This window comes from Canis lupus, chromosome 3 (assembly GCF_048164855.1).
Source record: "Canis lupus baileyi chromosome 3, mCanLup2.hap1, whole genome shotgun sequence".
Classification (NCBI taxonomy): Eukaryota; Metazoa; Chordata; class Mammalia; order Carnivora; family Canidae; genus Canis; species Canis lupus.
Window position 1 is genome coordinate 88,451,942 of NC_132840.1, and position 27,814 is coordinate 88,479,755.

The 27,814-nt window shown below is 67.4% G+C and overlaps 2 protein-coding genes across 10 annotated transcripts in view; one reads left to right on the forward strand and one right to left on the reverse strand.

Moving 5' to 3' along the window:
* The window catches only part of LOC140631278 (beta-galactosidase-1-like protein 2), a 41,686-nt gene extending 38,528 nt beyond the window's left edge, over nt 1–3,158 (forward strand). For all 5 annotated transcript variants that reach the window (XM_072822792.1, XM_072822796.1, XM_072822793.1 and 2 more), the window contains one exon: nt 62–3,158. In XM_072822792.1, the coding sequence (XP_072678893.1) occupies nt 62–148 (87 nt within the window). In that variant the 3' untranslated portion in view covers nt 149–3,158. The remainder of the gene's footprint in view (nt 1–61) is intronic.
* Nucleotides 2,754–27,811, reverse strand: B3GAT1 (beta-1,3-glucuronyltransferase 1). Of its 5 annotated transcripts, none has more exons than XM_072822798.1 (7): nt 27,662–27,811; nt 12,351–12,446; nt 12,039–12,185; nt 7,068–7,576; nt 6,312–6,608; nt 5,528–5,628; nt 2,754–4,555 (listed from the first exon to the last, which is right to left on the reverse strand). In XM_072822798.1, the coding sequence occupies exons 2-6, from the start codon at nt 12,352–12,354 to the stop codon at nt 5,542–5,544; spliced, it is 1,044 nt and encodes a 347-aa protein (XP_072678899.1). In that variant the 5' UTR covers nt 12,355–12,446; nt 27,662–27,811; the 3' UTR covers nt 2,754–4,555; nt 5,528–5,541. The 5 variants fall into 5 exon arrangements, with proteins under 5 accessions (XP_072678899.1, XP_072678902.1, XP_072678903.1 ...); XM_072822801.1 differs by having other exon boundaries at nt 12,334–12,446; XM_072822802.1 differs by lacking the exon at nt 27,662–27,811 and adding an exon at nt 25,020–25,275 and having other exon boundaries at nt 12,334–12,446.
* Between the last annotated feature and the right edge of the window lie 3 nt (nt 27,812–27,814).

A 27,814-nucleotide genomic window follows, 5' to 3' on the forward strand; every position in this document is an offset into this window, starting at 1 on the left:
AGCCTCCTCTGGCTCCAGGACCGAGCCCTGCTGCTGTGACACACCAGCCCTGTCCCCCCAGGTCATTGTTTTCGAGGAGAGGATGGCAGGCCCTGCCATACAGTTCACCGAGACGCCCCACTTGGGCAGGAGCCAGTACCTGGACTGAGCTGCGCTGGGGACCCACCCGGAGGGCACGCTGCCCCCAGCCGCGGCCTGCCGCTCTGCTCCTGCGCGCCCCCCGCACGCCCCCCGCACACCCCATGCAGCAGAGCTTCCTCCAGCAGTACCTGCAGGGGCCAGGGGCCGCGGCCGGGCCCACTGGTTCCCGTCAAGACCCTGGGCCTGGAGGGGTGGGCAGGACGGAGGGACCCCTTGTTACCTAAGGGTCTGCGGCTGGCCTTTTCCTACTTCTCCTCTTTGGGGGAGGACGGAGGGGTGCGGCCCTGGGGGCAAGAACGTCTCCGATGTCCCCGGGATGACGCCTGGGGCCCTCTGTTGGGCGGGACCTCCAGACCCAGTGGCTCCTGTGCTCCCACCTGTGCCCCCCCACGCTCTCTTGGCCCGTTTCCATCTGAAGGCAGAGGGGCTGGGGAAGGGCGCGGGTGCTCAGCCCGCCCCAGGCCACCTCTGGAATCCTGGAGGAAACTGTTTAGAGACACACACACGTTTTCTCTCCTCATTTCCGCTCCAACTGCATCTGATGAGAGGACAAGCAGGCTCAGCAGAAACCGAAATACCCCGGGTTAGCGAGGATTTCCGGTTTTACTCCGAGCAGAAGCGGCTGCGGAGGACGGAGCGCAGACCCCGTAGGAAGCTCCGCCGGCTGGGAGGCCGCCCCGTGGACGGCAGGCAGCCTCGGGTGTCGCTGTAGCCACGGGGCCCCCAGGCCTAGCCCACGCCTTGCCTCCGGCTCGGGGTCCCCCCCTTAGGCTCCTGGGGCTACGCGGCGGGCGGAGAGGCCTTCGCGGTCGTCTGTCCCAATTCCAGGTGCTCCTTCTAGGGACCGAGCCCCCAGCAGCTCGGGCTCACCGTCCTGACTTGCAGTAAAGCAGCAGAGTTGAATCAGACCCTTTAGGTGATGTTTTTCAGATCCCGTCTGTGCCCGTTGATCCCAGGGGAAGGCACCGTGGGCTCGGGCACCAGGGGGGCCATCTGGCCTCGGGGTCTCGACTCGGACTCCACCAGTTAGCGGATGGTCCAGCCCCTGGCTCTTTCCCACCCCCTTCCCGACCTTCGTTCCGCCTGGAAGGTCCTCGGAAGCGCCCTTGCGGGGAAGGAGTCATGTGCAGGTCGTCCTGGTGCTGCGGGCGGCTGGGAGACCGCTGGACGGCCCAGGGCTCCACGGGGGACGCCCAGATCGGGTTGGCCCATGTCGTCCTCTGTGCACAGGGTTAGGTGGGGGCACCTCAGGACCGTGTCTTCACTAGGAGCTCCCAGGCTGCGTGGGGGACAGTAGCCGCGAGGCTCCCTGCAGCCCTAGTGGTGCGGCCACGGCCGGGAGCTGAGCCTGCGGGGAGCACGGGGCCCACGGGGCTTCGCAGGGGGGCTGCGGAGCCAGGTGCGAGCCCCCCAAGCTCCTCTGCCACCCTGAGTTGGCCTGGAAGGGAGCACGCGGGCTGACACGGGGATGGGACCGGGGCTTCCCAGACATGGCCAGCATGGGGAGCCGGCATCGCTGCGCCTCCTCCCACCGAGCGAGCTTGTGTGGATGCGGACGCTGGCCGCCGCTGGCCTCCACTGGCCTCCGCTGGCCGGGGTGGCAGGGGAGATGCTCTTGTGGACCCCCTGATCTTGTGCAGCGCGGAGAAGCCCCAGGGCGCCTGTCCGGGGCTGCGCAGGGACGCGTCACGCCGACTGCTCTTCACCGTCCTGCGCCGTCGGGCCCGCGGCTTCTGGGCCAGGCCCTGGGTGGAGCTTGCCTTCCCTGCGTCCTGTTTATGGGGTTCCCAGCGGGTGGCCTCGCCGCCCCGCTCCAGGCCCTGCTCCTCCAGCCTGTTCTTCCTCTGTCCACACTCACTGGGCAGCCCCGGACAAGGACGGTCCCGCGCTTAGTGCTTGTCTGCGTCCGGCGTCCGAGCCCCTCGCCGCCCGCGCACCTCCTCTTCTTGGCACCAAAGCCCGTGGCCCCCGCCCCGGCGCGCTGCTGGCTCTCAGGGTCGTTTGGGCCACTGGCTGTCCCGCCGCGTAGTTCGTCTCCCCAGGTGGTGGGGGGGTCTCCTGGCTGGGCCTCGCCCGAGTGCTTGTCTCGGCCCCGGGGTCTGCTCTTCTGACTCCCCGTCACCTGCTGCCTGGATGGTGGCCGGAGCCTGCCTGGCCTGGCCTCTGTTGGCGGTCGGCGCAGGGGGGCACCGGCGCCTCCACGGCCGCGTACATCCTGGTGGCCCTCGGCTGCAGGCCCTCCCGCGGCTTCAGTTCCCTCTCCCCTGGGGAGAAGCCAAAGCTCTGGCCTGGCCCCCCCGCGGCGTCCCCCTGTCGGTGGTGGCAGGTGCACCGGCCTTCCCGCTGGTCCTGATGCTGTCGAGGGCTCTGACCCCGTGTGCGGGAGGGGTCGCCCCCGAGCTGCGCTCACCCCCCACCTGGCCGCCTGCTTCTCCCAGCCCGGACCACACCTGGAATATGGGGGTTCGTCTCGTTTCCCAGGGAGGGAAGCTCCAGGAAGTCGGTGCTGTGTGCCCTGACCGCTCGGTGCGGATTCCGAGGGTAGCGCCTGCCGGACAGGCGCCAGGGGAGGTGAAGGTGAGCTGCGAGAATAAAGGCCGGGCTGCGGAGGGTTAGGGCTGTTAAAAACCATGTTTGACTTTTAATTTTGGAAACAAATTAAATACAGTTAAATTAAAACAGACCAGATGGTGCAGCTGCATGGGCCCCGCCGTCTCCCCAGGCTCTGTTCTCGGGGCTCCGAGCCCCGGCCCCGCTCCTCTGTGGTGCAGAGCAGGGACAGACCGGGTTTGCCAAACACTGTGGTCGCGACCCAGCTCTGATTTGGAACAAACTCGTTCCCGACAAAGATGAAAGCTGCAGTCCACCAGGGTTATAATTATAAATAAATACACATGCAGCTACGAGAGGCTATTAGGTGAAAAGAACGGAAATAGGATCCGCCAAAAAAAAACCCCAAAAAACAAAAAACAGAGAGAATATCCCCTTTTGTTGTTCATTATCAATTTCCTGAAAAACGAGCCCTGGGTTTTTGGCTAAGAAGGTGGCCTACGACCAGCCAGGCTGCCCTGAGCGCTCAGGGCGGTGTCGATGAGTGAGGCAGTGCTGTGCCTGGGCAGATTCATTAAGGGTCGTGCACCCCCGTCCTCCCGCCCGCCACCCCAGCTCCGAGCGGCCCCGGGGACCTGCTGGCAATGTCCTGCCCGGCGGGGCCTGGTGGGGCGATCGCGGACACTGCGGGGCCCTGAATCCACTTCCCACTCGGTAGCCGGTGCCCCTTCTGACTGGTGGGCTGGGGACGCCCCCCAGGAGGGGCTGCGGGCAGGGGCACCGGTCTCGGGGTGTGCACAGAGGGGGGGCTGTTAGCGTTAAAAAATAAACACCTCTTGGGTTGGCTCAGGCTGTTCCTTTTTCTCGACTTGGGATGAAAATTGTGCTTCCAGCTTTCAGCAGAGGGCCGCGCGTCCGGGGAGCAGCGTGCACTGTTTCTGGGGGGCGGGGGGCGCAGGCCGCGGTCCTCCAGCCCCGCCTCGGGGACAAGGGAGCCGTAAGATGGCATGATTTGCACAGCAGCGTCCCCTTGGGGTCCGAGTGCCCTCGCCTGTTTGCACGGATTCCCTGAAGCCACAGCCTGCCCCCCAGCACCGCAGCACGGGCAGGAGGAAGCACGGATAGCCCCCGGGCTCACTCAGCCCCCCCAGGCCTCTAGGCCTCCACACAGAGGGCTCCTGCCTGCCGGGCCCGGGCGAGGGGAGGCCGAGTGTCCATGGGCCTCACGGTCTCGGTCCAGGTCAGGCCCCGCACTGGCTCCAGGGCCCCCCACCCTGTGCGCCTGGGAGCAGGTGCGAGGGGTGGGGCCGCCGCAGGGATGTCACCCCCAGCGCGGCGGGAGGCGTGGGGGCCCTGCAGCAGGACGGTCGCCTGTGGGGGTCAAGACAGCCTTCTCCTCTGGAGGCAGGAGCCCGGGGGAAGCCAGAGGGGCCTGGTTCCTTGGGGGTGGCTCTGCCCAGGTGTTCCCGGTGCTCCCCGGCCAGTGGCCTGGGCATCATGCTGGGCCCCAGGAGCGGGCGGGGAAGGCCACACTGCCCCAGACAGCTGGGGGCTTCTCACCTGTCCAGCCTGGCCTCACCCCAGGGCCGGGGCCCCCGCGCCTGCCTGCAGGCCACGTTGCGCAGGGAGCTTGGGCTGGGGCTGGCCCGCTGGGCTGGCGGCGGAGCCGGTCAACTGCAGGGACGAGAACAACAGGTCTGGGGTCTGTGCTTTAGCTCCTCCGTCCCGTGTCCTGGAGCAGGCTGGGCGCGCTCTGCAGCCCCCGGAGGAGGAGGGTGATGGTGCTTCCTCAGGAGGTTGTCTCGGAGGGACCATCAGCCACGGGAGACGATGGACGGCCAGGAACGGTGCGAGGAGGAGGCTCCTGTGCAGGGAGAGGAGGGACGTGGTGGGGGCAGCGGCGGCGGCCACCCGGCCCACGGTGGGCCCCGTGCAGAGTGCGCCCCGGGGTCCCGGGGCCCCTGCTTGGGAGGCGGGCGGGGCCTTCCAGTGACCAGGTGAGGGCGGGGACGGCTGCAGCAGCACCGCTCAAGCTGGACCTTGGCTCGGGGCCCGAACAGGCCACGGAACAAGCCACGGACACCCTGTGGGCCCTGCAGGTGGACAGAGCAGGTGTGATCCCGAAACCAGAGCCTGACTCAGGGATGGCGTGAGCCCCGCCATCTGAGCCCCCCCCCCCTCGTGGGGAGATCCTAGCGAAGCCCGCGGACAACTCGGGACGGGGACCATCGGGCTCCGGCCCTGCCACCGGCTTCTCTGGGCGCCGTTCCTCTAGCGCTCGAATGGAGAGAGACGAACCGCGGCCCGCGTTGGACGTCTTGAGGAATCAAATACAAAGAGCAACACTTCTGTAGGGAAGACTGGACAGGTGCCCAAGATTGTGGCCGCACCCCAGCAACGCACCTGGCGGATCAAGCAGCGGAGGCCCAGAGCGCGAGGTCGGAGGCGAGCCGTCCCCTGCTGGCCGCCGCGCTGGGCTCTGGGGCCGTCCCCACCACGAGCCCCCTTCCCCTGCATCGAGTGCGGGGCCCCTGTCACAGCAGCGAGGACCCGCAGGGAGGGCGGAGCTTGGGAGAAAGTCTCCAGAGCTGTGCCTCGCCTGGGACCACAGTCACCACCCAGGTGACCGTAGCAACAGGGTCGTCACGAGGCCCCGTCCAGAGGCCGCCAGAGGCGCTGGTGGCAGAGGGCCGCAGCTGTGTGCGGGAAAGTGTGTTCCACGGGCAGTGGGAAGGGGACTTGGGCTATGCCCCGTTCATGCTTGCCCCCTTTCCCTGTCCCTGTCCCCCCCACTCAGTTAACACGAGAGGGTGGTTTGCCCGCGTCCCTGCCATACCTGTTTCCTGGGGCTCAGATCTCCACAGTGGGGTCGGTGAAGCCTTTCTTCCCCTCATTCACCAGCACCGGCTTCTCTGTCCGCGTGTGCCAGACCAGGATCTGTGTGTGCAGAGACACGGAACAACCTGGGGCAGGCCCTGACTCCGGCCTGCCACCCCGATCCCTCCTCCTCCTCTGCAAGCACTTCTCCTCCTGTTCTGCCCTCGATCATCGAGATTTTCTCCACTGTTTTTTATTTCTACCGACTGCCACCCCTACCTGCCGTTTGTACACATGATGCATTCCAAATATCTGCTGGAAACAAGTGTGTAGCTACAGAAAATACACGGGTCAGCCCCACAATCTCCTCTCACTTCTCGTTTCCCCCCCGTTTCTTGATAGGTTCCTCTAGAGAGAGAGAAACTTCTACAGGAGGCTCAGTAAAGCGACAGTCCAGGCTGTTGCTGAAGAAGTCCAAGCTGGACGCGGTGTGCACATCGGCGTGGGTGTGCGATGCGTGTGTGCATGCACCAGGCAGGCATGTGCATGGATGTATATGCACACGCGTGTCTGCAGGGTGGTCCCAGAGCCCAGGTGTTTCCAGGTCTGGGAGGAAATGCACCCTTAGGCCCCCCAGTGACCACCACCCTCGTTTCCCCACTTGATGCCCGGGTGATGGCCGAGGGGACAACCTGCCTGCGTGGGCTCGGCTCCAGGCTGGCCGCGGGCTCTGCGCCCTCTGCTCTGCTCTGCAGGGCGGCGGGGGGCTGGGGGGAGCATGCCTGGTGCCGCGGAGGGTTTACCTTGGTGCAGTTGGCTGCCTTGGGCTCCAGGTCATTGAGGGTGACGAGTTCTCGGAGGAGGCTGCTTTCCTGGTAGCCGCCTTTGACTCCGCGCAGCTTGAAGTAGGCCTGGCTGCGCTGCAGGATGAGCCGCAGGTTGACGGCAAATCCAGCCATGTCGATGGCGAAGGGCCGGTGCGGGTCGAACACCGTCTTCCAGCCGACCACCTTCCCGGCGCCGTTGACCCGCGGCGCCTCGTAGCGAAGGCCACCAACGAAGGCGACAGGCCACACAGACACCCTCCTGGTGCTGCGCATCTACGGGAGGGGATGTGGAGTGAGGACATGTGGGGCTGCCGATGGGGAGAGGTGCCCGGCCCGGGAGGAGGGGCCTGAGCTGACCCGGAGCCACGGCAGGGGCTGCAGACGCGCTCCCCGCGGGGACAGCCGCAGCCTGCCTCACCCAGGGAAAGGCTCCTCCACCTGACCTCAGCTTCCCGCCCTGCTGCAAGGCCTAGCCTCCCAATGTGGAGTCTGGGGGGACCCCTCCCTCCCCGGGCTCCCATGACCCCCAAACCCCAAGGGCAGCCCGGTCCACGTCGTGTGACCCACTGGCGGCGGCGCTGGGGCAGGAGCTGCGAGGCCACCGCTGCGGTCTGAGGGCTGCACCGCGCGGGGCGACCCCTGAAGCCCGCGGGCTTTTCCCGTCCCTTCCCCGCGGCCTGCGGTCTCCACGCGGCGCCCGCCCCAGGGCCCCCCGGGCACGCCCGCGCCCACCTCCTCGAAGAGCTCCAGGCTGTAGGTGTTGTCGTCGTCGGCGAAGTACACGACGCCGGGCTGGCTCGAGTTGCGCGGGAAGGTCTCGCGCAGCCAGCGCAGGGCCAGGTTGCGCTGCATGGTGCCCCGCGGGATGCGGGGGTCGCGGGCGTCGCCGCGCAGCTTGTAGTTGCGGGGCGTCTCCACGTGCAGGTGCGTGTAGTTGAGGCCCGTGTCGCGCAGCAGGCGCGCGGTGAGCGGGGTCCGGCGCGGCGCGTCCTCCACCACCAGCCAGTGCAGGTTGGGCACGTGCAGCAGCGTGTTGGCCATGCGCGTGAGCTCGGCCTTCTGCACCGGGCGGCTGTAGGTGGGCGTCACCACGTGGATGGTGGGCAGCGTGTCCGACCACGGCGGCGGCCGCGTGTACACGTACTCCGTGCGCACCACCTCCACGATGTCGCGGTCCGACATGCAGTACTCCCTGGGGTCGGCGCCCGGGGCCGCCTCGCGCCGGGGGTCCCTGCCGTCATCTGCCGGGGGGGGGGGGGCGGGGGGGACACGCCGAGTGGGGCCGGGCCGCGCGGGAGGCCGCCCCGCCCCGCCCCGCCCGGCCCCGGCCCCGGCCCCGACCCTGTACACAACACGCCCCTGCCCCGGCCTGGCCCCGTCCCCGGTCACACCCGCCCCGCCCACACGTCGCCCCTGGCCCCGCCCTCACCCACACCTCGCCAGGGGCCGCGCCCCACTCGAACCGGCCCCGCCCCCAAGTCCCACCTCACCCACCCCCACTCCGCCCACGTCCACACCCCGTCCTGACCCCGCCCCATTCGCAACTGGCCCCGCCCCAGCCCCGCCCACACCTCGCCCTGGCCCCGCCCACGTCCACACCTCGTCCTGGCCCTGCCCCATTCACAACCGGCCCGGCCCCTGGCTCCGGCCCCGGCCCCAGCCCATCCACAACCTGCCCCGGCCCCGCCCCCGTCCACACCCCGGGCCTGACACCGTCCACGCCCCGCCCCATCTGCAACCCGCCCTGCCCCGGGCCGCGCCCCCGCCCACATCCACACCCCTGGCCCTGCCCCATTCAAACCGGCCCCCCACCCCCACCCCGGCCCCAAGCCCCGCCCCGGCCCCGCCCCGTTCACACCCTGGCCACGCCCCCACCCCCCTCAACAGGATCCTGGCCTGCGCTCCTCCCTCCCCCAGGACCGTCCTCGGAACCCCGCGGGCTCGGGCTTCTAGAACTATCTGGAACTATCTAGAGCTAACGGAGAAGGCCGCGGCCCTGGAATGCTGCCCGCATTTCCGGGTCCGAGTCCCGAATGACACAGGAGTCGCCTCCCACCGTCTCCTCCGCCGGCTCCGAGCGCTTGGGGCGCGGCGGGCCACGTGCCAGGGCGGGCTTCCCCTCCTCGAGTGCTGGGCTCCACATGGCCCAGTGCCCTGCCGCTCCCCACCCCGGGGCCCTCCTGGCCAGAGCCGGCCGCCCGAGGGGCCTGCATGGCCCGGTGGCACTGCCCGCGGTGGTGTAGACGCTTCCCTGGCCTCGGCGCGCTGGGCCCCACTGAGGCCGAGGCCGGCTCAACCCCATTCCCCGCAAGTTCCTACTCAAGACGGTCCCCGCCTCCTGGTCTTAGGAGTCCCGGTGCAGCACTTCATACTCCACCACCACATCCGCTTCCAGGACCCTGCCAGGGGCTGGCAGGACAATTTGGAATCCTGAATCCATGATCGTTTGTGCTTTTAGCCGTTCTTAAATCCTAGCCCACACTAAAGGAGCGGTGTTTTAGCAGTTCTGCAGCTTTGATGTCCGCTCCCGCCCTGTACTTGTGGGGCACTCGCTCAGCCCCCCCCCCCCCCCCCCCCGAGGGCTGGTGAACCGCTGACCTAGGGTGCAGGGTCCAGCTAGCGTCTCCGCATCGCCCCCAAGGACACCACGAGGGGCAGTGGGTGAAACCTCGCAGAGCCCAGCCTCTGCTGCAACACTCACAGGCTGGGGGGCCTATTCCTTCCGGAAGGCAGTCTGTGCAGCTGGGGCAGCTCTATTGACCTAGCTTTTTCTTAGATCCTGGACATTTTCCTCATTAGTGAAGCAAGTTCTGTCAAGAGGAGAAGTCAGGGCCACTGGTACTGTTGTTTTTAATGAGCCCCTCCTCTCGGGGTCGGGGCTTTCTGTCTGAACCACTGTGTGGCCCCCCTGCTCTTACAGCCTCTCAGGAGGAGGTGGGAACAGTCAGGACATACCTCATACCTGGAGAGATCCCAATGCCTGGGCGCAGACCCTGTCCACTCGGTCCCTGACTATTGCCCTTGAGCATGTTACTTAGCTCCCGGTGCCTCGATGTCAGCAGCCGCAATAAGCAGCGGAGACCAGCACCTGCTACCCCTATAGCACCTCAGGGATCAACGAGTCAGTGTATGAAAGGCCTCTGAACGCCGCTAGGTCTGCTAGGCAGGCTGCTGTCACTTCCGCGCGTACAGGGAGGACGGGTGCCAGCCCTACGTGTGCCCAGCTTTGTGCAGCTGAGCAGGGGCGAAATAAGCATTCTTGCGATTGCATCGAAGCCTGGTCCCAGGGGGGATGCTCAGGATTGGCCCTTGTGTCCCTTCCTCTCCTTCCCATCACTGTCCCTAGCGGATGGGGTGTTATGTGGTGCTTGTAGGAGGTGCTCGTCGGAGGCGTGTCCCCGGGCTCTGGGAGGAGGTACGGTGAACCCAGAAGACCAGCTCTGGGCTCTGGGCTCTTAGAGAGTCACACAGGCCAATGGCACAAGAAGACCTACAGTGATGGCTAAGGAGCACCCGGGCCGGGGACACCATGTCCCCTGGGGTGTGAGTGCACACACGTAGGAAGACCGGCTCAGCCCCTCTTGGGCAAAGGTGACGTTTTGGAGGGGTTTGGGGTCAAACTGGGAAAGCAGCACGAAGTTGAAGAAAGAGAGATGGTGACGGGGATTCTGACCAAGGTATTTTTAGGGTTTATTTATCTTGCAGTCAGTGAAACTGAGGCCTGGGAAGGAGGATTCAGAGCCATCCTCCACACCTTTCTAACATTCAAATCCTCCCAAACAGGTGGGGCTGGGCCCTGGCCTGGTTCTCCATGCACTGTGACCTGGCCACAATGTGAACTCAGCCCTTGTGCTGGCTGTAGGGCTTCTGTAACCTCTGGGTCACAAAGGACTCCCGGCCACCCGGAAATTATTTCATTGCAGCTTTCATCCAGCCCCCTTGGCACAGTCTGAGGGGACAGATGCCAACACCCTGTCCTCAGGCAGCAGCGTCTGTGCTTAGCAAAGCATTCTGAACCTCTGCCCCCAGAGCTCTGCCAAGACTGGAATGCACACGACACTAAGCCGCTGTGTAGATGGTAGCGAGCCCTCTGGGAAGACATGGTGGCAGGTTCGCCATTCCAAAATGAAGAGCACCAAAGAGAGATGCTGGAGGATCAAGGTCGGGAGAGGCTCCAGGTGCCCAGCAGTGGGCAGTGGGAATTCTGTGATCCTCAGCCTGGAAAGTCTTCCTCATGGAAGCTCCAGGAACTGCTGGGGCAGAGCAGGGCCCACCGCATGACTGTGGAGCAGCCTGGCTTCAGATTATGATTCCGGCTACTGCCGGCATCCAGATCACTCGGGGTTCTGAGCTACACGTGGATTTACAGGCCCTGCCTCAGACTCTGGGATGGGCCTGCTGCTTTCGTATTTTATCCTGCTCCCCATGTAAGATGCTGCACGTTTCAGTAGGAGACTTGCTGCCTTAGTATTAAGTCTGTAGGGCACAGAGTACACGGGAGGGAAGAAGAGCGTCAGGGAGAGACCAAGGAATGTGGGGCAGGCTAGACGTGGGGCACGTGGAAGGGGGCCAGGGAACAGGTAGCCCAGTGGAGCAGGAAAGGCCCCTGGTGGAGGGGAAAGCTCTGCACTCAAGGCCAGGAGAGGCTGGTTCCAGCCTGTTCATCCATGAGTACTTCGTGGGACTTTTCCTCTATCCAGGCCTATTTCACAAGGTAGGACTAGATCGGGGTCTCCTGCCTGAGCAGGAAAAAAGGGGCAAACGGTATGGTCTCCTGGAGTGGTTTAAAACACAGGCCCGAAACTCCGCCCATCCATCCTTTGCCACCCACAGCTGAGAGCAACCAGTCCTTACACATCCTGAGACTGCATGCAGACCTGTGGGTGTGTCTGTGCATGCGTCTATGGATGCGTGTGTGCATGTGTGTCTATGTGCATAGGTGTATCTGTGCATGTGTGCACGCATGTGCACATGCATGTATCTGTGCATGTGTCTCTGTGCATGCATGCGTTTGTGGATGCACATTCTGTGCATGTGTGTCTCTGCATGTGTGTGTCTGTGGATGCGCATGTCTGTTTCTGCATGCGTGTATCTACGCATGTGTGTGTCTATGCATGCGTGTGTCTGTGCATGTGAATGTGCATGTGTCTCTGCATGTGTGTCTGTGCATGTGTGCATGTGTGTGCATGTGTATCTCTGCATGTGTGTGTCTGTAAATGCACATGTCTGTGCATGTGTGTCTCTGCATGGATCTGTGCACGTGTGTGCATGTGTGCATGTGCGCATGCGTGTCTTGCATGTGTCTGTTCATGCGTGTGTCTATGGATGCATGTATCTGTGCATGTGTGTCTCTGTGCATGCGTGTGTCTATGGATGCGTCTGTGCATATGAGTCTCTGTGCATGCGTGTCTGTGCACGTGTGTGCATGTGCATCTCTGTGCACATGCGTGTATGTGTTCATGTGTCTTGCACGTGTGTATGCATGCGTGTCTGCGTGCGTGTGTCTGCGCATGCGTGTGTGTAGGTGGCATTCATCAGACATCCGGAGGGACCGAGACCCCCAGAAGGTAAGCTCTGCGGCCCGGCCCATCCTCCGGCTCCCCCAGCTGCCTAGTCAGCAGAAGTGCGGCCCCACCGGTGTTGGCTGCCGTCCTTCTTACTGTGGAGCCTGGCTGGGGACAGGGCCCACGGTCAGGGGCTCACCCTTGTGCGTGGTGAGCAGAGGCGCGATGGTGCTCTGGTGCCACACGGTGACCAGCAGCGTCCAGGGCAGCACGATGAGGACAATCGCAAGGATGTCCCGTCTCTTCGGCATCTCCAAGGCTGGCTGGGCCCACAGCTCCTCCTTACCTGAGCGGCGGCAAGGTCAGGAGAAGGGTGGCCCCGGGGGCGACAGCAGCAGACAGTGGCAAGCACAGGGGAGAAAAGAACAGGAATGGGCCGGGCGGGCCAGGCGCGAGGAGAGCAGAGAAGCCGAATGTTGGCTAGCAGGTCTTACCAGCGCTCACAACCCACCCATTGCGGAAGCAGGTTTGCAGGGTCTGGCCAGGCCGGAGAGCGGGAAGGGGTGGCTGTGCCAGGGCGCGCTCAGGAGCCCTGCGAAGTGGACACCTGCAAGAGAGAGCAGGACGGGATGGCCAGAGACCTGGGGGCGGGGCTGGTGCCCAGCAGGGCCTGGCCGGGCTCGGTGCCGTCGTCCCCTGAAGCCTGCGCCACCGCCTCCCTAAGGAGTGACCCGGGCCCGGTGCCCTCGGGCGTGGGGACGTGGCGCGGCCCGCTTCCATGGCTCAGCGGGGCCCAGAAGCCGAGGGCACGGCCTGCGGACCCACGCGTCTCGTGCTCAGCCCCAGCGCCGCCGCCGAGCCCTGTGCCCTTTGCGAGCTCCGGCCACTCTGCCTCCGCGTGCTCTGCGGTCGGGGGTGGGGGTACTCGCTGCGCTCGGCTTCCAGGAGAAGCTCGCTAAGGCCCGCGGAGGCCACGGGATGTGTGCACGCGTACCCGTGCATGCTCAAGTGACGCTTTCCCCCAGCCGCGGTACCCGGTGCCGCTGCTGGGAGGTACTGGGGACAAGCCCTGGGCCCAAACGCAGCGCGGCTCTTCCCTTGGCTCCGGCATCGGCGGAGAAGAGGTGCCTGCGGGGCTGCGCGTCCCCAGGCTGCGGCCCACGCGGCAACGACAGGGGGCCTGGGAGACCCTCGGCCAGCGGGCGGGCCTGCCTGCACGTCTTGTTGGTTGTGCGGAGGGTCTGGCACCACCGTCGGCCGGCCGTGCTATCCTGCGTGACCAGGTGAGCAGCACACTGCCTTCATGGCCACCGCGGAATCCGTGCCACCCTGTCGCCTGCCCTCCTTCCCTTCTGTGCTGGGCCTCGTGTACGCTGGGAGCCCAGCCGGGGGGGCACATGCCAGCCCAGCCCAGCTGTGTGCACAGGTGGCCTCGGAGAGGCCCGTGGCCAGCAGAGCGCGGGCTCCTCATCCCTGGAAGGGGTCAGGAGCCGAGAACCTCCGTCCCGCCCCCACGGCCTCGTCTCTCCAAGTTTTGTCGCCTCAGGGAAGGACAGGTCTGCCTCCCAGTACCGTGTGGGGTTTCCGGGGCAGTCCGTACGTCTCGCCGGCCGGCTGCCCTCCTCAGGGGCGTGGAAGGCCCACCAGGCTTGCCCGTTACAGGTGGCGGCACACGACACGCACAGAGCAGGGACAAGGATTCAGGGGTCCGAGTTGTGCCCCCATCATGGCCTCTGCAGGCCTCGGAGCCCAGGCCCCCGCCCAGGAGGCGCATGTGGTTCTCTGTGCCAGGCTCGAGGACGTGGAGTGGCCTCTGGTCCCCAGCCTCCTGCCTCTGGCACCTGTCGCCCCCCCCCCCCCCCCCCCGCGTGTCTGCTCGGGCTGCCTCGGCAAGAACCAGCTGTTATGCAGCACCTGGTGGCGTCCACAAGTGACAGCACGTCCCACTCAATGCTCGTGACACCTGCAGCCACAGGTGCCGCTGTAACCGCACTTCACGAGGGGGTCATGGAGGCCAGTGGGCACCAGTGATTGTCCAAGGTCAGGTCACAGAGGAGCCAGACGTGAGTCCTGGCCCTTGTGCTCCGCTGTCAGCAGGTCCCCGAGCCTGGAACCTCCCCGGGTGCAGGGTGAGCACAGGTCTACACGCAGCCTCCGGCCCAGGGCTGCCCCGGAGCCCCCCTTCTGCACAGAAGCTGCCTCCACCGTGGGGCCGCGGAAGTGTCTTGGCGGCAGGAGCAGGAGGCAGGCTCTGGGAGGGGAGGATGCAGGCCAGGGTGCAGGGGCCCTGTGCGGACTGATCCCACCTAGTGTTTTTGGCCAAAACAGCTATGAAGGGGGAGGGAGGAGGGGATGAGGGAGAAAAGCTCTAAAAATAAACTTAGCAATAAACCCAGTTGTGCATTAATTACTGTGGAAGCCATTACGGCTTGAAACCCCCATAACTTTATTGGAGCCTATTATAAGCACCGGAGCAGAATCATGGAGCTAATCAGCAGGCAGTCGGGGCGTGCACGGAGAGCCCCCCCGCCTTGAGGGAGCCTGTGGCCGGTGGGGCAGGTGCGTGGGGAGGGACGGGGCAGGGGAGCCCAGAGCCTCGCCTGGCCTCGCATCCGCAGGGGTGCCCACCTGGGCGCAGCCTTGGCTCGCGCCCAGTGCTGTGTGGCCCCCACCCCCGCTACCCGGCCGCCACCCCGCTGGAGCACGGGGACCCCGCAGAGGCGGCCCGGGTTGGGGAGGCAAGGCCGGGAGGAGGCCGGCCGGGGTCGCGGGGCCCGGGCCTCCCCGCCTGGCCCTCGTCACTTGCATCTGTGGTGGCCTCCATGGTCAGTGCACACCAGAGGCCCCTCCAGCCTCCCGCACGCTTGGAGGCCTCCGTCCACTGGACACAGACGACGGCAGTGTGGCCAGGGACGTGGGGATGAGCGGGCGGTCACCCAGCCAGGGCGCAGAGTGCTGCGGAGACGGGTGGCCGTGGCCTCGATAGCCTGCCGGTGGGGATAGCGTCGCCTTCACTGGGGCCTGGGCCCACCCTCCGCGGCCCCCACCGTCACCTGGAACCGTGCAGTCTGGGTCGGGGCCCTGGCTTGCTGCAATGGCACCGCCTTGGCCGCCTGACCTGGTGACATTTAGGGCTCCGTGATGGTGCAGGGGGTCAGGTGGGCACTGGGGCGGGACGCCACAGCTGCACGTCTGTCTGTGCAGAGCTCGGTCAGGACTTAGGGGCCGGTTGGCCACGTGGCCCGCCGGGTTCTGGGGAGTCCTGGGCGCTGTGTGGGAGCCAGGGGCCCCCAGGTCCAGACGTAGGTGCCCGAGCCCGGGGCAGGGACAGGCAGCCCAGGAGACGCGGGGCCGGGGCCGAGCTGGACGGGTCGTCCAAAAGCGCAGGGGCTTCTCCGAAGCTGCAGAGCTCGGGGCTTCCTCAGCGCCCGAGTCCACGACACGCAGCTGATTCCCCTGCAGCAACAGGTCAGAGCCAGCGCGCCAGGTGGGTGCCTGGGGGGCTCCGGGGCGGCGCTCCCTCCGAGGCCGCAGGCTTCCTCCTGGCACCCCGGGGCCAGGGCAGGGGGGGCCTCCCGGGGTCTGGGAGCCACTCGGTGCCGCGCACGTGAGGCCGATGGAGGTCCCCGCACACAAGCGCAGAGCCCGTGGGCCAGGGGCCTCTGGAGGATGATGGAGCCACGTTCCCAGCGGGGCTGGTCGCCCGGGGAACCTGGCGGCGTCCTGCACGCGGCGCTGCGCAACACGCGTCAGCCTGACAAGTGCCTTTTAAGGAGCCGAGAGCTCCACATGGGGGCACGCCGGGGCTCCGGGGTCCAGCGTCTGTCCTCAGCCCAGGGCATGACCCCGGGGGCCCGGGATCGAGTCCCATGTCGGGCTCCCTGCAGGGTGCCCACTGCTCTCTCTGCCTGGGTCTCTGCCTCTCTCTCTCTCTCTCTCTGTCTCATGAATAAATAAATCTCAAAAAAACAAAAACAAAGAGCTCAACAGGGACGCCTCCCCCGACCATGGCGCACACGGCGGCTCCCCCAACGCACAGCCCGCGCGCTCGGTCCCGGCTCTCCTCGGGGGGACAGCCCGGCGCCTCCCGTGCCCCCGCGGCCTCCGGCGCGGATCTCTGATATGGTCCAGGCCCCCGAGGACACCTGGCCAGCTCTTCGGTGCCGCATCCTTGAAGAATCTTTACTTTTCCCACACGTTTTCACCTAATTTTGAGAGCCTTCTCTGTTGACTCAGGGTAGAGGTTTGTTGGGAGCCGGCACCCTAGTTTCCACAGAAGCCCCGCATTGTTCCCCACGGGACTCCCAGCGCAGCCCTTGATGGGTGCCGAGCGCGGGGCGAACACGCGGGAGCCAGCCCACGCCGAGCAAGCCTGTGGCTCATGGTCTGCAGGCCCGGAGGGCGGAGGCCCAGCGTTGCGCTAGCGCAGGCGGCCATTGGCAAGCGAGTGGGTGGGCGAGGACGGGCCGGGGCCACCGGGGCCAGACCGGCTTGCGCTGTGCGTGGAGGGATAGGCCCCGTCTGAGCCGCCACATGGACGGGGGTGCCCAGGGGCGCAGGGGGGCCCAGCTCCAGGGGGCAGCTGGCGACCCGGGATGCGACCTAGGGGCGCGGTGGCAGGATGCAGGAACAGGGGACACTTTAAGGGAAGCTGGTGGGAGGGATGCTGGCCCCTGTACCCAGGCCGCGCTCATCCCGCAGGAGAGCATAGGCCTTGTCCCGGCCCCGCAGGACCCCTCGTGGGATCCGGGGTTAGCTCGGCCCGCGTAGCCACGGCTCAGGGCCAGTCCCCGGCCAGTGGACCCTGACCTCACCCACCTCGCCCCCCTCGCTCTCAACCCCAACCAGCCTCTGCATGCAGCCACCACCTCCGGGGCGGGTATGGGGGGGCGTGGGGGGGCACACAGGCCTCGCCTGCTCCCCGCTGTCCCCCAGGACACGTGTGGGGTGAGGGTCATCGGAGCCGCACTGCCCAGGCCCTGCTCCCCTTTGTCCTCCTGTTGCCCCCACGACCTCAGAAGACATGAGGGGGGTCCTGTGGGCTGCTGGGTGCAGTGGCCAGCCCCCCCCCCCCACCAACAGCCAGGTGCCCGCCGCCTCAGCAGCCCGAGGGCAGGCAGGGAAACCCGGCCCATGTCACCCCCGCGGGAACCGAGTGAGAAGCATCGCACATCGGCCCCAGGTCTCGGGGGGCCACAGGCATAGCCCCCCCGCCCAGGTTGCGGCCAGGGACCCGGGGTGCTCCCTACACCCACGCGCTTTCCGTGCCATAGGAAGGGTCCCTGCGTCCTGGCCTCGCAGCCCAGGTGCCTGCCCCTGGCCTGCCCTCCGGTGGGTAGGCTGGGCCGCAGGAAGGGCCCCGGTGCCCGGATTCCGGCGTGCCGCGCTGACGGGGGGCCCCGGCCCAAGAGGTCAGCCCCCACCTGGGGGCCCAGCCCCGCTGCCTGGCTCCTGGGTACTGCCGGGGACGGCGGCCGAGCACACCGTGCACCACCTGGCTCCGCGCGGGCGCCGCACACAGAGGGGGGCAGCCTGGGAGGCTGCGCTCCACCAGGCCTTGGTGTCACCTGTACCCGGGCTTGGTGTCATGGGCGCCCAGGCTTGGTGTTCTTCCAAACAGCCGCAGCAGACACACTCACGGATGCGGGGTTTTAGGTAGCCCCTTTGGTTTGGGTTTTTCTGCAACAGCCTTTGGATTCCAGCGGGCTCACGACTCCACAGAGGAGAGCACTGGGCTGGGCCTCGAGGGCCTTCTGCGAGGCCGAGTCCGTGCTGCTTCACCGCGGGGTTCAGACAGGGACGGGCCCGCGGGTCCCACGAAGGCCCTGGAATCCTGTCCCCGTGGCTTCAGGCAGAGGCATCCACTTGCCCCGGGGCCTGCAGGGGGGAAACGGCCAAATGCCGCTGCTTCTGGGGCTGCCCAGTGCTCCTCCCGGGTGGCCCCACCTCGGCCTGGCCGGGCACACAGACAGTGGGGACAGCAGGGAGGCAGCGGCAGCCGGGGAGGCGGGTAGGTGAGGGACAGGGGCTCCCGAGGGTTGTGCAGAGCTGGGCAGCGGCCCTGCAGGCCCATGGGGCAGAGGGTGCCAGGGTGACCACCGGGGGTCTGGGCATGCAAGACATCCGGGGGGGAGGTCGTCTGCATGGGGGGAGCACTGAACCGCCCGCCTGGACTTTATGGGATGGGGAGTCATCCCTGCAAAGGGACTGCAGCCCGCAATCCCCTGCCCCTTGGTCTCTGGGGGCTGCTGTGGGGGGGCTGCTGTCAGGGGGCTGCCCTGCCTGGGGGTGCCCTCCCCGCGGCTGCCATCTGCCGGCCCCCAGGGCCTGCCCCAGCTCTCCCACCACCCGGGTCCTTGAGTGTGGCCGCTCTGTCCACCCAGACAGCCAGGAGCACTCAGGGCCAACCTGCCGACAGCACCGAGTCCTACCCGACACCTCGGCTGGCCCACTCTCTGCCACGTGTGCTGCTGACAAGCAGGGCCTTGCCCACCGGGGAGGAACAGCAGGACTTGGGGGTCACGGGACCTTAGAGACGCACCCCAAACACCTGACCCTCGGCTCCTGATGGTGACGGCAGGGTCTGACTGTAGTCACAGCTGTCACCTCCCTTCCGTCCTCCCCCTGCCCTCCCCTGCACGCCCTGCCCTGCTCTGCCCTCCTCTGCCCTCCTCCGCTGCCCCCCTGCCCTCCCCTGCACCCTACACCCTCCTCTGCCCTCCCCTGCCCAGAGAGCCGCATTCGGACAGTGAAGCAGCAGAGAGCCTGTGCCCTGGACCCCGAAGCCCTGGGCACAAACCAGGGCCCCTCGTCCTGTGCCGTGTGATGTAGATGAGCGACGTAACCTCTCTGGGCCTTGCCTTTCCCATCTATGAGATGGAAATAAAAACAGTACTTCCCGCCCAGGGTTGTCCAGGTGATTAGGCCAAATCAGTATAAAAAGTGGCGCAGGTGCTGACAGGAGCAGCTGCCGCGAGCGCCGACCCTGCAGCCCTGGAAGGGCCGAGGTGGGCCTGCCCGTCCTTCCTGCCCTCCAGGTCCCTGCCCTGGACTTCGCGGAGGAGGCGGCAGGGCCTGACCCAGTGGGGCACCGACACGAACCTGTGACGTCTGCAGCCTCAGTTTCCCCTCCCCGGCGGCACCACTGTGTCTCCTTCACTGTCCGGATCTTCCATTGCGCCCTTGCCCCCGACGACGCGGGTTCGGTGCCCTGCCCCTCCCGCCTGCCTTGCCCTCGTCCTCGGGCCGGCGGGCGGGGTCCCCAGCGGGGGACACGTGCCTCCACCGGGTCCGCTCGGGTCTGGGCTCCGCCAGGCCGGGCCGGTGCTTCCTCAGATTCCAGCCCACTGCTGGCCCCTGCGCCCGCCGGCCGCGCACACTTAGACCTTTGTGTCTCCTGCTGACCGCAGCTGGCTGCGCGCGGCGTTCCAGGCTCCGTGCCCTGCGGCCGCCCACGGCCCCCGCCCCCCCGCCGGTCCCGTGTGCCTGCTGCCCACCGCGGTGTCGCCAGAGCCCGCGCCTCCCCCTGCGGCGCTCGGGCGAGCTCCGGAGCCGGGAGGCCGGCCCGCTGCATCCGGAGGGAGCTGCCCGTAACCACGCAGGCCGCCCGCGGGGCCGCCCCGGCCCTGGGAGCAAAGCAGGCGCCGCGCGGCAGCGCCTCCCACTCCTTGCACCTGCAGCCGCGCTTCTCCGCCTCGCCCAGAGCCCGGCCACGCCCCCAGGCCCGGCCACGCCCACCAGACAGACCACGCCTCCTCGAAACCCTTTCTCCCCATTGACTCTGGACACGCCCCTCACCCCGGCCACGCCCCCGGCAGACCACGCCTCCTCGAACCCGACTCCTCATTGACCCTGGACACGCCCCTCGCCCCGGCCACGCCCCCTCAGCCCCAGCCTGCCCCCTTGACCTCCGTCCACACCCCCTTGACCGCCAATCACGCCCCACGACTGGGACTTGCCTCGTGACCCCGCCACAACGCCTTGACCCTGACCACGCCTCCCTGGGACCTGCCACGCCCCTTGACCGCCTGCCACGCCCCCTCAGCCCTGGCCACGCCCCCGAAACAGGCCACGCCTCCTTGGCCCCAGCCTCGCCCTCCTTGACCTTCCTCCACATCCCCTTGACCGCCAGGCACACCCCTTGCCTCCCACACTCCTCCTTGACCCGACCACGCTCCCTCGACACCTGCCACACCCCTTGAGCCCCGCCACGCCCCTCGACACCTGCCATGCCTCTTTGACTCCCAACCACACCCCTTGATCCCACGACGCCCCGACCCTGACCCCGTCCGCGCCCCCCACCCCGTCCACGCCCCCGCCCCCCGCCTCCACCGCCCGCACGTCCCGGGGGCTCCAGCTGCACCTGCCGTCCGTCCGTCCGTCCGTCCGTCGCAGGTCCGCCCGGGGCCGAGCATCGGCCTGGAGCTGGGGCCGCCCGCGCCCTCCCAGTCTGCACCGTCTTCGCCACCCGACTGCGGACCTCCCGGCCCCGCGCACCCTCCCCGCCGCGCAGCGCGCCTCACCCCCGCGCAGGTCAGGGCCACACCAGGCCTGCCTCGGACCCCTCCCCCTCCCCCTCCCCCTCCCCCTCCCCCTCCCGTGGTTCCAGCAAAATGCTCCTCAGCCTCTCCGGGTCCGCCGGGCGCAGGGCCCGCTGGAGACGTGTGGGGCAGCCCAGGCCCTGCGGAGGGGCCGCCTCCAGGGGGCACGGCCCAGGGTCAGGCCCCACAGACCCCACCTGACCGGAGGTGAGCAGAGCAGGAGCGGGGGCTCCGCGGGTCCTGACACGAGGGCAGCAGGGCAAGACAAGCAGGCGCACGGGGGCTAGACCGGCGGTGGTTGGCGGAGCCGAGTCCCACCCTCCCTGGCCAGGCGGCCGGCTCCTGCTGAGCCTGAGGCCACAGCTCAGTCCCGAACCCGGAGCGCTGACCCCCTAGCACCCAAGGATCTGGGCACTGGGAGGGCACAGCCGTCGCCTCTGGCCCCCCGCTCCAGGGGAAGCCCGGGAACGGGCTGGGTGGGCGCCACGCAGCGGCGCCAGAGCACGGAGCTGGGACCAGGTCGCGGGGACTGACCGGGCACAAACTCGACCCCTGCAGAGGGGCAGGCGGCGCACCTGACCAGGGCCTGGGGACCGGAGCCAAGCAGGCCAGCTGACCTCGGGGCCTGGCCCCACGACCGAGAGTCACGGTGACAATGGGCGGGGCGGCCACGCGGAGCCCCTCAGACTGTGGGTGAGGCTGGGGAGTGTGCGGGCGGCCAATGCTGATCTGTCCCCGAACTACGGTCCTTCCTGCCCGTGTGTCGTTCGGGCCGCTCTGCCTCAGTTTCCCCTGGTGCTGATGTCTCTGCAGATCTGAGTGAGGGTACCGACCGGGTGGATCCGTCCTGAGCTCGGCGCCCGCGGCCTGCCCTTCCTGCCCTGGCGCCTTCCCCAGCCCAGCTCCCCCCAGGCCCGAGCATGCAGCGTCCACGCTGTGCAGGTCCCGCCCTGTAACTGTCGGGACACTTGCTGGTGTTCACACTGGTCTCCAGCAACTGGGCCACGGCTTCCTCTGGGCACAGCGGGCCGTACTTACCCCAGGATGCTCCCACAGGGTCCAGGCCCGGGCACGGCGCAGCAGCTGCACCCGTACCCCTGTGACTCAGTTTCCTTATCCGTAACTCTTGCTGGGGCTCTTTTTGGGATCCCATGAGGGGGCCCGCGGAAGCCATGCAGCGTGGGGCCTGCGCACAGTCTGTTCTACGACCGTAGGCAAAGCAAAGCAGGAACTGTGACCGCCAGCACTGCCGCCACCACCTGGTCTCAAGGTCCAGCTGAATCCACGTGCCTGCAGGACAAGGGCACAGGCAGCCCAGCCCTCCTCCTGGGGCAGCTCTTCCAGCAGGTTCCTCCTCGCGAGGCTGAGGCTGTGCCGAGGCCGGAGCCCCCGGAGAGCGGGCACCCCGCAGGGTGAGGAGCAGATGCCTGGAGGCGGCAGACGGGCCACATGGGGAGGCCGAGCCTTGGGCCTCGGGCAGGGCTGAGCCCTGGATGCTCCGGGGTTCCCCTTGCTCTTGCCCTTGGCACAGGTGCCCGGTGTCCCCTCCACGCAGCTCCCTCGGGACGGCACTGCCTTCCTTGCTCCTCCTACAGATTCAGGAGCCCCAGCAGAGCGAGGGTGGGCTGGGGGGACGGCCGGGCCTGCCCTGTGTGGCCCCCCACCATCAGCCCGGGTCCCGCCGACCCTCTGCAACGCTCGCCCCGCGCCCCCAGGGCTGAGAGCTGGCCATCGTCAGGGGTGCCCTCCCCGCGGCGGTTGGACACACCGAGCGCAGCGTCCGCCTGCAGCGGGACGTCATCCAGCCAGGAGGCAGGGGTCCTGGGCCCTGCCACGACCCGGGGGAGCCAGGGCCACTGTGCCAAGAGGACAGCCACCGTGCCTCACATCACGTGGGGCGTCCACAGCAGCCAGACTCGGACGCAGGGGCACAAGGGCGGCTGCGTGGGGTGGAGGGGGGCGGGGTGCAGAGCGGCCGCCCTGGAGCAGTTCCCGGTCTGCCCAGTTTGCCAGGTGACGCTGCGGAGCCCGACGGCCGCGCGCAGGAGCGAATCGTGCCCAGAGCCCTGGAAGCCGTGGGGCTGGCAAGCTGTACGCCGCGAGCTGTGCCCCAGGGCGCCCACGGCGCTGGTCGTCCCGGGCTGTGGTCACTCGTGCCAGCGACGCACCCCCGACAGCATCCCCCCACAGCGAGGCGGCGATCTGCGGGGCTAGACGCGGCCCTGCCTTAGTCCCAGCAGGGCTGCCACTGCACCTGCCCGGAGGGTCGGCATGGAGCCAGGGGTGAGCGAGAGGAGCCGTGCGCTGAGGCATGCTCGCACAGGGCAGCCCGCTGTGTCGCCTGGCCATGACCGGGGACCGCCGGATGCGGGGCCCCAGAGAGGCGGCCATGAGGGCCAGAGGACGTTAGGACCAGCAGGTGATGGCTCAGGCTAAGAACACTTCGGCCGAGGTTCAGAAACGGATGGAAAAGGACAACCGCACAAGAGGCTCCAGTGGAGCAAGTTAGGGGTCCACTGACTTAACTGAAGTTTCCTATGTGTTTTCAGTGTGCTGCCCGTGGCCTGGGGCCCTGACACCCCCTGGGGTTGGGCCAGAGACAGTTTAGCTTGGTCCTTTGGGCCCATTGTCAGGGGAGGGGACAGGAGCCTTGTCCCAGCCGTGAGGAGGGGGCCTTGGGCCTTGGCGTCAGCCTCTACCCTGCCTGGCTGAGGCCGCTCTGCTGCCCTGGGGCGCTCGTCGTCCTTCCCCGGGGACAGGTGGGTGGATGGGAAGGAGGAGAGGGAGTGGCGACGCGTACATCATGGTCTAGGACGAGGCCCGACGGTGCCGAGAGACTCGAGGTAAGCCTGGAACCTCTCTGGGCATCGGTTTCCTTATCTCTGAAAAGATGGAGCAGCCCGGCGTCACTGAATCCATGCGCCGTGCAGAGCCCTGTGGGCAGGCTCCTCGGTGTTCACCCAACAGGCCATGGCGACACGCGGCGAACCCTTGCTCCCCGACCCAGCTCCCCAACGGGTCACGTGGCTCACGGTCCTACTTAGATGAGGAAGGCAAGGTCCTGCGAGGCCCTGTCACCCTAGTCCCGGGTCTCTGTCCCGTCTACCAAGCCCCCTCCCTCCTGGCTCCTCAGTCCGCTGAGCTCCAGCAGCCGTCTCCTGGCTCCTGCCCTGGGGACCGGGTGGGGGGGGCCCAGGCAAGAGCCCCTCAAGCCTGCTCCATCCATGCCCAACAAGATGCCGGAGGCAGCTGGGACCGTGTTCGCCCCTTTTATTTTAAACTTATGGGGGTGGGGGCTTCGGGATGCTTTTCGGTTGCGATAAAAAGAGAATTTAAGTCATATCCACTTCCAGAAACGTGAGCCCCTCTTTGTCGGGACGTGTCACGGGCCAAGGAGGACACAGTCCTCGCCTCACTGCCCCTCGGCAGCCGAGTGGTGCAGGGGTTATTCTCCGGCCACCGTTCCTCCACAGGTGAGGAGCCAGGCACAGGAGCAAGGGCCCGAGCTGATGACCGCCGGCCCGGCCCCTGCAGCGAGCCACGCACAGCTGCTCAGCGTTCAGGTTACATCGAGGAACAGGAATCGGTAGGCAAAGCACTTGGTCCTCACGATGAACTGTACGGACTCATTCTCCCCTTAAACCTCCCGGTATTAGCCCCATCCTAGAGACGAGAAGCCCGAGGCACAGGTCAAGTCCCGTCCCAAGGCCACACAACCACCGAGAAGCAGAGCCGCGTGTGAGCGTAGCCAGGCAGGCTCCAGGGTCTGCGCTCCGAGCCCAAGGCTCAACCAGCGGCAGCGAGTCCAGAACGGCGCTTTAGAAGGACTTGCTGTGGTTCGGGGACACTGACGCTGTGGCCACTACTGCATGTGCAGACTGAGCTCCTGAAAGGTGGAGAGAGCCCGCCCCACATCTCCTGGGCTCTGGGCGATGGTCAAACGGGCAGCCCAGGGTCTTGCTACAGAGACGCACGGCCTCGGAGGCCAGAGCGCCCAGCTGCCTCGTGGGGAAGGAAGCCGCATGGGGAGAAGTGACGGGGCTCAGCCACATGCACCGGTCGCAGAGGGTGGCCCCAAGGCGGGGCCGCGTCCCACCCTCCACCTCAGGTGCCCAGAGCCACACTGCCGTGTCTCTGCTCCCGCCAGCCTTCTTCCCCCACAAAGGGATGGCAACGGCTCATAGTTCCCACAAACGAGGAGACAGAAGCCCAGCCCGTGGCCCTAGTACCTGCTGAACCTACACAGCCTCGTGGCAAGCTTTACGCCAACACGAGCCAGCTCCTGGGGATCCGCAGAGACCCTCCACTTTTGGGCCTGTTGGTGGCGAAACCCTAATCCCTGCCAGGCACTTGGCTGGGAGGCTGCCCGCCCTGCTGTCAGCTGGTGTGCACAGCGAGCGCAGACTCATTTTCATATTGGCTGGAGCTGAACCTCATTAGAAAAGTAAATTTGCTGTAGCTGCAAAAAAAAAAAAAAAAAAAAGCAACCCACATAACCCTTTCCAAAGGCTAAATAAAAACTCCTGATTTGGGATTATTTGATGCCTTATGTTCCCAGCACTGGCCCAGAGCCTGGAACACAGTAGGTGCTCAGTCAATGTCTGTGGAAGTGAAAGGAACTTTGAGTGATGTCCGTGTACCTTGCCGTCTTTCAGCGGGGATGACAAGAGGTCACGGAGCTAGAGCTCGCGCGAGTCGCTTTGGTCGCTTCAGGCCGGCACGGGCTGAGGAGCTGGAACGCCTACACTGACCACTGATTAGACGCGGAAACACCGCTGTTGCTGCTGCTCCAAGGAGGCCTGAGCATGTCCTTGCAGCAGGGGCACGGCCAGCTGGGGTGGCGTGGGGGACAGGGGGGCTGTAAGCACCCCAGTGTGATGGCTTCCAGGGACGACACAGAATGGCTACTCCAAATTCTAGAGCCATCCGGATCCTGGAAGATGATGGGGGAAATAAGGACGTAAATGAGCATTCGCTTAGCACGTCCCCTAGAACAGCCAGGTGAGGGGCGGCCTCTTGAGTTTAGGTCGTTAGGAAACCGGAGCCTAGAGGGCTCGGCTTTTCCCAAAGTCCACTCAGCTGGTCCTGCAGGAAACAGAGCTGGGCCCCCAGGCCTGGCTGAGCGCTGGCGCTGTGCACTGCACCACTCCCGTGGCCCCGAGGCTCTTTGGCAGGGTCTCCAAGGAGAGTTCTCTGTTCCTTCTCCCCAGAGTCCACACCCTTCCCCACCCCATGGCATCCCAGGACCAGCAAGGGCCCTGGGGCAGGGGCCAGGAGATGGGGAGGCCCTCAGGACTGGGGTTGGGCAAGAAGGTCCTCCCAAGACCCCTGGCCCACCAGCCAGCCCTCTTTGGCCTTCAGGCCTCCCTCTGAACCCTCCCCCGTATTGCTCAGAGCCAGGGAAGCAGCCTCCCTGAGGAGCCCCTGCCCTGGTGGGTGACTGCCGACCCCGGGGCGCACGGGAGGGCCCTGTGCTGGCCCCACAGCACTGCTGGGCCAGCCTGAGCTGTGCCGCTGCCCCCGCCCCGTCGTCCTGTGGGCTGTGGGCGAGCTCCTCTGTCTTTGTCTACTGTCTCGGGCTGGCTCCCCTGCCGGCCGCGGGCTCTGCCTCGCTTCTCCTCTAAGGTCAGCAGGCGGCGGCCTCAGGCAGCTCTCCCCTTCCTCCCCCTGGGCCAGGCTCAGCCAGCACCCCAGTCCTCCAGCCCTCAACTCCCACTCGCCAGCTGCCTGCACTTCTCATGCCTGCAGGGCTCCGGCCTGCCTCCCCCTGCACCTCGGAGCCAGCACGGCCGGCCTGGCCCCCAGTGCTCGGGGGCTGCGGTGGGGAGCTCTGGGCCAGAGACCTGGGGGTACCTCTGCCCTCATGGTGCCTTCCTGGGGAGCTGGGTGGCTGCTGCACACCCTGGTCCTGTCCCATCCTGGGATTTGCCTGCCCCAGGCTTCAGGTGCACCTGCCCTGCCTGCCCACGTGCAACCTCCCTGCACACAGTCCGGTCCACGCGAGCTTCCAAGCGCCTGAGAACAGAGCGCTGCCCGGCGCCCAGGGTCAGGTACAGAGTGGGCCCCAAGTTCTGTGCCCCTCGTTGAGCCGTGAGCCCTGGCAGGCCTTCCCGCTCCCACCGAGAGGCGCAGGGCAGATGGCATGGTCCCCAGACCCTCTGGGGGTGCTGGGTGTGCCTGGGCAGACGGGACCCTCTCTTACAGGGTCTGGGGGAGGCTCTTTGCTCTGCACGAGGGAAGCGGGCTGTGTGGTTCGGGCCAGGCAGGCCAACCCTGGTCGCCAGTCAGGCAAGCTCAGGGGAGACAGCCCCTGTTGGCAGAGGTGGGGGACATGCAGACCCTAGAAAACCCCGGAGCATCACCCCGTGGAGCTGCGCTCCCCCGCGGCCCCAGGACCTCAGGAAGCCCGAGCTTCCCCTCGCCCCAGCAGCACCGACCTCCCAGCGCTCCGAGCCTCCGAGCGAGGCTGCTCCCCGGCGCCCACCTGGCTCCCGCGGCGCCTCCCGGACCGGCCCCGGCCCCGCAGGTGGAGCGCCCGGTGCAGGGCCGGCAGGTGCCCGCGGAGGCTCCTTCGGGCCGGGGCTGGAGGTCCTGGGAGCCTCCGCCGCAGCTTCTGCGGGGACTCGTCCCGGGAGTCCTGGGCGCAGGCCTGGCCGGGTGGAGGCCGTGGGGCCCGTCTGTGGCCGCGGCGGGCAGGGGTGTCGGGGGCGGGCGCCCGGCTCCCCGTCACCTCCCTTCTCCGGCCGGGGTCCCGCAGCTCCCCCGTCCTTTGACCCTGCCCCAGCCCCGCACCCCGCCCCTGGCTTCCCTTTCTCAAGTTGTCGGCTGGGCTCAGAGGCCTGAGGCCTCGGGTGCCGCGGGGCTCGGGCCCGGGCCCTGGTCCTGGTGCTCGGGGTCCCGGGGACCCTGTGCGGCCGCGCGGCGGGCAGCCCGGGGAGTTCAGCCGCCTGCGCCCGGCGGGGCGGGGGGCGGGGGGCGGTGGCGCGGGGGGCGGGGCGTGCAGGGGCGCGGGGCGGGGGGCGCGGGGCGCGGGGCGGGCGCTGCCCCAGGCTCCCCGCGCGCCCGGAACCACCTGCTGAGGCTCGGGGCGGCCGGCAGGTGCGGGGCCAGCTGTCCCCAGGCGGGCGCAGGGCAGGGCCGCGGGGGGTGTTCCGCAGCCGCCCCCGGCCCCGCGCCCGCCCGGGGGACACGGCCTGGGCACCGCGGGGGCGGGGGCGGGGCGGGGGCGGCGGCGGGGGTGCAGGGCTGCAGGGGCGCGGGCGGGGGCGGGGCGGGCACTGACCTGCGGCGGCGAGTCCGGAGCGGCCCCGGCGCGGTCCATGGCGGCGGCCCCTACGCGCCGGGCCCCGAGCCCCTCGGCTGCTGCCCCGGGCCGCGCGCTCCTCCCGCCCCGGGCGCTCTCGGGCTCCGGGCCCCCGGGGGCCCCGTCATAGCC

Bases quoted from the DNA above. Each gene is read 5' to 3' on its own strand.
- B3GAT1 (XM_072822798.1), bottom strand. The intron at 7,577-12,038 runs GTGAGCCCCTGA...CCCCCCCGGCAG, and splicing joins TCTGCTCACCACGCACAAGG to ATGACGGCAGGGACCCCCGG. The intron at 6,609-7,067 runs GTGGGCGCGGGC...CCCCTCCCGTAG, and splicing joins GCCTGGAGCTCTTCGAGGAG to ATGCGCAGCACCAGGAGGGT.